Below are 8,658 nucleotides of genomic sequence, written 5' to 3'. Positions count from 1 at the left end.
TTATCAAGAGCTAATAATACCTCTATACCTCTATAGCTCTATAAAGGTATTATTAGCTCTTGATAATATTATTAGAATCTGATGTGGTGTTAGACCCTGAACCCAGCTATATAACTAGTAAGTTAGTGTTACACAGGCACGTGTTCATGAGCTTATGCACGTTATATGTATGCATTTCTTAAGTACACTGTAACACAGATAAATATTACCCACAGGAAAATGTTGGACATAGGTAATTATTAACCACAGGTAAATGTTAAATACAAGTAAATGTTAAGTATAGGTAAATGTTGGACATAGGTAATTATTAACCACAGGTAAATGTTAAATACAAGTAAATGTTAACCATAGGTAAATGTTGGACATAGGTAATTATTAACCACAGGTAAATGTTAAATACAAGTAAATGTTAACCATAGGTAAATGTTGGACATAGGTAATTATTAACCACAGGTAAATGTTGGATATAGGTAATTATTAACCACAGGTAAATGTTGGACATAGGTAAATGTTAAATATAGTTAAATGTTGGACATAGGTAAATGTTAAATATAGGTAAATGTTAAATATAGGTAAATGTTGGACATAGGTAAATGGTAGCCACAGGTGAATGTTAAATATAGGTAAATGTTAAATATAGGTAAATGTTGGACATAGGTAAATGTTGGACATAGGTAAATGGTAGCCACAGGTAAATGTTAAATATAGGTAAATGTTGGACATAGGTAAATGTTGGACATAGATAAATGTTGGACACAGGTAAATATTAACCATAGGTAAATGTTGGACACAGGTAAATGTTGGGCACAGGTAAACGTTACATATGTTGCTCACTCTTTCTCTCTCCCTCTCTCTCTCTCTCTCTCTCTCTCTCTCTCTCTCTCTCTCTCTCTCTNCGAAAAGGAGAAAGGGAAGAGGTTAAGATTGTGTGTGTGTGTGTGTGTGTGTGTGTGTGTGTGTGTGTGTGTGTGTGTGTGTGTTGTGTGTGTGTGTGTGGGTGGTGGTGTGTGGGTGTGTTGTGTGTGTGTGTGTCGCGGTGTCGTGTGTGTGTGGTGTGTGTTAGTGGTGTGGTGTAATGTGTGTTGTTGTTCGTGTGTGGTGTGGCTGTGTGTCGTGTACAGACTTGTGTGTGTGTCATCCTGTGTCGTGTGGTAGCTGTGTGTGTGTGTGTGTGCTGTGTCGTATGGCTGTCGTGCATGTGTGTGTCGTCGTGTGTGTGCGTGTGTGACTGATGCCCTGTGGTCGCATGTTAAGTCGTGTGTCGTATGTGTGTGCGTGCTGTGTGCTGGATGATTGTTGAGTGTAAATCGTGTCGTGTGTGTCGTGTCGTGTGTGCATGAGGGCTGCTGTGTCGTGTGCTGCTTTCCTCAACTACTCGCCTCCTTCTCCCTCTCCTTCTCCCTCTCCATATCCCTCCCTCTACCTTCCCCTTCCTCCCCTTCTGTCCCTCTCTCCCTCTCTCCCTTCCTCTCCCTCCCTCCTTCCTTCCTCTCCCTCTCCCTCTCCCTTACTCTCCCCTCGATCTTCCCCTCCCTTCCTCTCCCATTGTCTCTCCCATCTCCCCTCCCATCTCCCTCCCCTCTTCCCTTCCTCTACCACCGTCCCTCCCCCTCTTTCTCACGACCTCCCTCCTTCTCCCTCCCCTCTCCCTCTCCTCTTCCTCTCCATCCCTCTCCCACCCCTCCCTTTCTCCCTCTCCATCTTTCTTCCTCTCCCGCTATCCATCCACCGCTTCCTCGCCATCTCCCTCCCCCTCCCCTCCTATCTCCCTCCCACTTCCCTCCTGTCTCTCGCGATCCTGTAAGTGGCTTCCGCAAGTGCCTCGTTAACACGTGCAATACGATAATAAGTGTCACTCGCCTGAGCGGCGACGCCGCGCGGACGTGCGGTGGCGGCACGCTAGGAGAGCGGCGGGGATGCAGAGGACAGCTAGCAGCAGAGTTTGCCAGCGCTGTGCGTGTGCGCGCGCGGAGAGAGGGGGAGAGGGGGAGAGGGGGAGAGGGGGAGAGGGGGAGAGGGGGAGAGAGGGATGCAGCGGTAGTCGGACGGCTGCTGCGCTACAGGGCAGACGTTTGTGAGATCGCGTCCATCCGCGAGCACGTACACACACGCGCGCACGCACGCACGCATAGACACGCACGCACGCGTATACAGCCAGCTAGACGTGCACGCGCGCGCACACACGCGCATATAAACACGCACGCACGCGCATACATACACGTCGCAGTTACATACACACACGCGCGCACACACACACACACACACACACACATGCAACCCAGCACACACACGACTATCCCACACACACGCATACACAGCGGAAACACACACGCCACGCACGACGGCTGCACGCATACACGCCTGGCGCCGCAACGATGACGCGACGCACGCACGCATGCGGCACGTGCACGCTACGCACGACACGCAACTGGCACGCACAGCATTGTCGATGCCTGGAGCACTGACGACCGATGTTAACGGCTGCACGGCTGACGCCAGCCGGCCGAAGCGCGGGACGAGAGCGACACTGGACGCGCCGACGTCCCGCAAGGCATGCTCATCGTCATCGTCGTCGTGCGCTGTCGTCGGCTGCTTCAACGTCGGCGGCGAACCGGTGGCGACACTCGCGGCGACGACGCGCGCGACATCGACGCCTTCATCGGCGACGTGCAACATTGGCGTGGCCGACACGCTACTCCCGGGTTGGCGGTAAGCGTCGTCCGCAGGACGACCGCGTCGTCTTCAGACGGGTTATCGGGTCAGACATGGCGACGTCGGCGGAGGTTCACGTCATGCCGACCATCTTCTGCATCGATCTACTGACGAGGCTTTTTAAGCGTCGACGCATGCTCGGCCGGTGCCTAACCTCACCCGACAACAGTAAGTGTGAGAATGCCTGACGCACTGCGCACGGGACGCGTCGACGGCACGCACACAGTAACGCAGCGCACGCAACGTACCGCACGCAACTACACAGACGCACACGCGACGTACGCACGCACGCATACACGCGACGCAACGCACGCACGCACTTACGCACGCACGCACCAGCATGCACGCACGTACGTACGCACGCACGCACGCAGCGCACGCACGACGACGTACGAGGACGCACGCACGCGCACACTGGAACCACAAGACGCACGCACGCACTGCACGCACCGCTACACGCCGAAGCGCACGCAGGCACCGCACACACGTACGCACGCAGCGCACGCGCCACACCATCACGCACGCACTGCCACGCCACACAGCCCGACGCACACGGACACGATACGCTACGCAAACGCACGGCAGGCAACGGACACACGTACGCACGCACGCACGCGCACACGCACGGTCGACGGCACGCACGCACGCACACGCACGACGCACGTGAGCGCGCACGTAGCGCACGCACGCATACGACGCACGTACGCACGCACGTACGGCACGAAGCAGCGCCACACGCAGCACATACACACATATACACACAGGCTGGGGCGGCCGGCAGGGAGCACACTATACACACTATCACGATACACACAGACACACAGAAACACACACGAGCGAGCGAGCGCGGCGCACCTACGAACAGGCACAGCCCAGCAACACACGCGCACGCGCGACGAACCGACAACAGCCAGCATACACACACAAGCACGCACAACACAACACACAGGCGGCAGCAGCACACACACACAGCACACATAATACCACACACACACATACACGCAGAGCACGATACCACGACACACACAACAGCAGCACACCCAGCACAACCGCCAGGCACACACCACAACACACACACACACACACACACACACATAGCGCCACACACACACACACACGAAACACACACACACACACACAACCACAGGCGCAGCGGAGGCACAAGACCACCAACCACACACCACACATCACACACACACGTGTTTATGTTAGGCCGTAAGGGCCGCGATGCTACTGGGCAGACTAAAGCAAGTGTTAGCAACCAGCCGGTGTTTTATAAATCAATATCGAAGAGGCTAATAATAGGCCTGCTATAGCTCTCTATAGGCTCCTATTATAAGGTATTGATTAGGCTCTTTGAATAATATTATTAGAATCTTGATGTGGTGTTAACCCTGGAACCGGCAGCTATATAAGTATAACGTAGTAAGTTAGTGTTACACAGGCACGGTGTTGCATGAGCTTATTCAGCGTATAGTGTTATGGCATTTCTTAGTAGCACCTGTAACACAGGATAAATCATTACCCCAGGAAAATGTGGACAAATAGGTAATTATTAACACCACAGGTAAATGTTGGACATAGGTAAAGTGTTAAATATAGTTAAATGTTTGGACATCAGGTAAATGTTAAATAGTACGGTACAATGTTAAGATATAGGTTAAATGTTGGACAGTAGTTAGAATGGTAGCCACAGGTTGGAATGTTTAAATATAGGGTTAAAAATGTTAATATAGGTAAACTGTTGGACATAGGTAAAAATGTTGGACACTAGGTAAATGGTAGCCACAGGTAAATGTAAATATAGGTAAATTGTTGGGACATAGGTAAATGTTTGGACATAAGATAGAATGGTGCGTACACAGGTTAAATAATTAACGGGCATCAGTAAATGTTGGACAGGCAGGTAAGAATGTTGGCACCGAGGTAAACGTTACATATTGCTTGCTCACCGTCCTTTCATCTCTCCTCTCTCTGCTCTCTCGTCTCATCTACTCTCTCTCTCTGCTCTCTGTCTCCTCGCTCTCTCTCTCTCTGCTCATCACCTCTCTCTCATCTCCTCTCTCTCTCTCTCTCTCTCTCTCCTCGTCCCTCTCTCTCTCTCTCTCCGCTCTCTCTCTCTGGTCTTTGCTCTCCTCAGTGTCTTTTCTCTTCGTCTCTCTTTCTCTCTTTGGTGGGCCTGCAGTGGTTGTACGTGTGAAAGGCAGAGTAAACCTATCAGCAAATTAAGTCACGATGTTTCATCAGTCAGAGCTTCTGTTTGATCTAAATTAGGATTGTACGTGCGGAGCGGTGAATCACAAAGCTTCAGTATTGTATCAGAGCAAGCAGATAATATGCGATAAGTGCGGCCTTAATAAACCCGGGGCCTCGATAATCAATCATGTATAACGCTGCGCTGGCGGCTGAGTTCGTTTTCGCTACCACACCAGTCCGGATTAAATTTTAAGCCTAGCACAGAACTGTGTCTGACTTTTTTCATAAGCAACTCGACTGGGGCGATTCTAGAATCGCAGTTGAAATTTCTGCGAAATCGCCAGTGTCTGCGTGAACTGTGCAATGGCAACTCGTAACGAATTCTGGTCGCGTTGGGCAACGAGTTGGCAATAGAAATCAACACTGATTATTGAATTCAAGCAACTCGTCGCTCCAATCGCTATCGAAGATCGCTTCGACAAATGCATTGCATGCGGCACACAAACGGTGGAAAGCATGTGACCGATTCGCATGCGTTGACTAGTTTGCAGTAACCGAGCAAACCGAAAGTCGCAAGTCTGTGCTAGTCTTAATAGGATTAAATCATACGAGGATGCGACACTCTGAGGTAGCCATTGTGACGTTTGCATTTTGACGTGTGCATTGTGACGTGTGCATTGGTGACGTGGTACATTGGTGATAGTGTGCATGTGACGTGTATCGTGTGACTGTGTGGCATTGTCGACGTGTATCGTTGGACGTGTGCATTGTACGTGTACCATTGTGACTGTGTGCATTGTGACGTGAGCATTGTGAACGTGCGCATTGTGACGTGTGGCATTGTGACGTGTGCATTGTGACGTGTGCATTGTGACGTGTGCATTGTGACGTGAGCATTGTGACGTGTGCATTGTGACGTGTGCATTGTGACGCGAGCATTGTGACGTGTGCATTGTGACGTGTGCATTGTGACACGCGCGGTTAGCTATGGTTGGCTACGCGCATTTAGAACGTGTGTACGTCACGATTAAAATTTTACGCCTACAGTAAAGAAATTGTCGTCTGTGAGCGCTAAGCTCTCAGCCGAGTGATGGGAAGTATAGGCGGCAGGATTTTCCCATGTGGCTTTAACGAAGCGATGTCACGATGCAGTCGGGCGTGCGCACTGCCGGCCAATTTATAAAGAGGCGGTGAAGGAGTCACTAAAATCGGCTCCGATGAATCCATCAAACTAATTAAGCGCTTTAAATGTCACGGCGGACCCCGCGCGAGCGCCGCCATGTTTAATTATCGCGTGACGTCACGGTTTTTGCGCGCGCGCGGGCGTTCGTATTATTTATCGTTTGAGCGAAGATGAAAGCATTTCAATTAGAAGCACATTGCAAACACGTTGTTCGTTAAATGCCTCGCGTTAATTGCATGTCTCTCAGCACGCTCTCTCCTCTCTCTCTCACTCTCCCGTTCGCGCGCGCTCTCTCCTGTCTCTCTCTCTCTCGCGCGTGCTCTCTCTCTCCCTCTCTCTCTCTCGCGCGCTCTCTCTCTCCCTCTCTCTTTTGCGCGTGTTACTTTTTTCGTTTATTTTGTCTAGTTTACTCTACCGTACGTTACCGTAACGTGATCTTGACGAGACCTTGACGTGACCTTGACGTGACCGTGACGTTACCGTGACGTTACCGTGACGTTACCGTGACGTTACCGTGACGTTACCGTGACGTGACCGTGACGTGACCGTGACGTGACCTTGACGTGACCTTGACGTGATCTTGACGTGTGTCGTTCACGCACGCGTCCGCTCGCTCACCGTTCGCGCGCGCGTGGGGTAACCATGGCAACGTATCTGCCGCTGCAGGCGGAATCTAACGTGGGACACGCCCGTGCGGCACATCCTGGGCGAGGAGTTTGAACTGTGTGACGACATGCGCACCCAGCAGACGAGTCTACGCGACATCCTCGCTCACAAGGTCGGCATTCCGGGATACTTTGGTGGTTTCCTGACTGGGTTCAATATGACACGCCGTCAGCTGATCCGGTAAGTGCCGGAGGAAGGGGATGAGGGGGAGGGGGAGGGGAGAAGGGGGGTCGGGGGTTGGGTGGGTGTCTGGATGGGTAGGCCGGCGGGGTGGGTGAGTGGCTGGGAGGGTAGGGTGGGGAGGTGTCTGGGTGGGTAGGCCGGCAGGGTGGGTGGGTGGCTGGGTGGGTAGGCCGGCGGGGTGGGTGAGTGGCTGTGAAGGTAGGGGGGGTGTCTGGGTGGGTAGGCCGGCAGGGTGGGTGGGTGGCTGGGTGGGTAGAGCGGGGTGTTGTACAAGCAGCTGTACAGTTTGATGAGATAGATGAAAAGGATGGCGAAGAGGGAGCTGACGAGATTTTACAGTTACGACTATTAAAGAGACGCGTTAGCATTGTCCTTTTCCATCTCTAACCAATCGCGTATCTGCCCTTCCATCTCTAGTTTACACGTATAATTTCACACACACACACACACACACACACACACACACACACACACACACACACACACACACACACACACACACACACTATATATATATATATATATATATATATATATATATATANGAGAGAGAGAGAGAGAGAGAGAGAGAGAGAGAGAGAGAGAAAGAGAGAGAGAGAGAGAGAGAGAGAGAGAGAGAGATGCTACACTGCTATTCATATGCAACACTAGCGCCGACCAGCGGCACAAAAAGCTATAAATTATAGCATTAGACTGCGGGGAGTCTTGGGTTGCCGGGGGAAGCTAGGGCACCTTAGCATTAGTAAAGAGCTATCAAATTACTTGAGAATATTTACTTTCCATTTTGAATATGAAAGATTAAGAAAATACTATTGTTTTAATCAGATATTGGGCATGTGCACAGAGCAACCTATAATGCTATTATCTATGTCACGCTAGACGGGGCTAGAGGGAAGTTAGCGAGGCTGAGCAGTTATAAATATTAAAGTGATGCTCTGGTATTTGCTTTCTTCATATCAAACTATTCATGTATCTGCTCTCACTAATTTACATATATGAATTCAGTAAATAATAACAAGAGCTAATAATACTAATAATACTAAAGTATTATTAGCGCTTGATAATAATCATAATTATAGTTTGACATCATACACTGCTATTTTAATGCGCCACTAGCGCCGACTAGCGGCACAAAACGCTATAAATTATTGCATTCGCGGGGAACTGACTGCGATGCCGGGTGACTAGGGCACCTTAGCATTAGTGAGAAGACTGATTCAAATGATTCAATATATTTGGCAGCAGATCACTTGGGAATATCTAATCTCTATTTTAAATATAAATGTTTAAGACAATTTTATTGATTTTGGAAGATATTGGGCATACAACGCGGTGTGGCGCTCTATTTTCTGCCTCATTATTGGAAAGTTGTGAAACTGATTCGACGTCGCGGGTCATTTAGATGTCGCCAACCTATTGAACCTCAGTATTTTATACCCACTTGGTATTGTCAAGGCATTGTGATAATTGTTTCTTACATCTAGCTACCCCGCGGCCGCACATATGTATGTAAAATACGTGACCCTCACGTCACTCTCGTGACCTTCATAGTGGGGTCATGACCTTTGTGATTGACGTGGATATGCCACGCCTCCGCAGCTTTATTATTATATATGTATGACAATAATATATATTTATACTATATGTATATATATACTTCGTACATAAAGCTTTGATATATATATATATATATATATATATATATATATATATATATA

General features: G+C 49.6%; 1 protein-coding gene across 1 annotated transcript in view; it reads left to right on the top strand.

Moving 5' to 3' along the window:
- Positions 1–2,765: 2,765 nt before the first annotated feature.
- LOC106819093 (penicillin-binding protein 4-like) overlaps positions 2,766–8,658 on the top strand; it is a 10,082-nt gene continuing 4,189 nt past the window's right edge. The window contains exons 1-2 of the mRNA XM_014823752.1: positions 2,766–2,857; positions 6,758–6,937. Coding sequence (XP_014679238.1) covers positions 2,766–2,857; positions 6,758–6,937 — 272 coding nt within the window. The remainder of the gene's footprint in view (positions 2,858–6,757; positions 6,938–8,658) is intronic.

This window comes from Priapulus caudatus, unplaced genomic scaffold (assembly GCF_000485595.1).
Source record: "Priapulus caudatus unplaced genomic scaffold, Priapulus_caudatus-5.0.1 Scaffold2821, whole genome shotgun sequence".
In the NCBI taxonomy this organism is placed as follows: domain Eukaryota; kingdom Metazoa; phylum Priapulida; class Priapulimorpha; order Priapulimorphida; family Priapulidae; genus Priapulus; species Priapulus caudatus.
The sequence above is the reverse complement of the archived record's forward strand: the minus strand, read 5'-3'. Positions and strand labels throughout refer to the sequence as shown.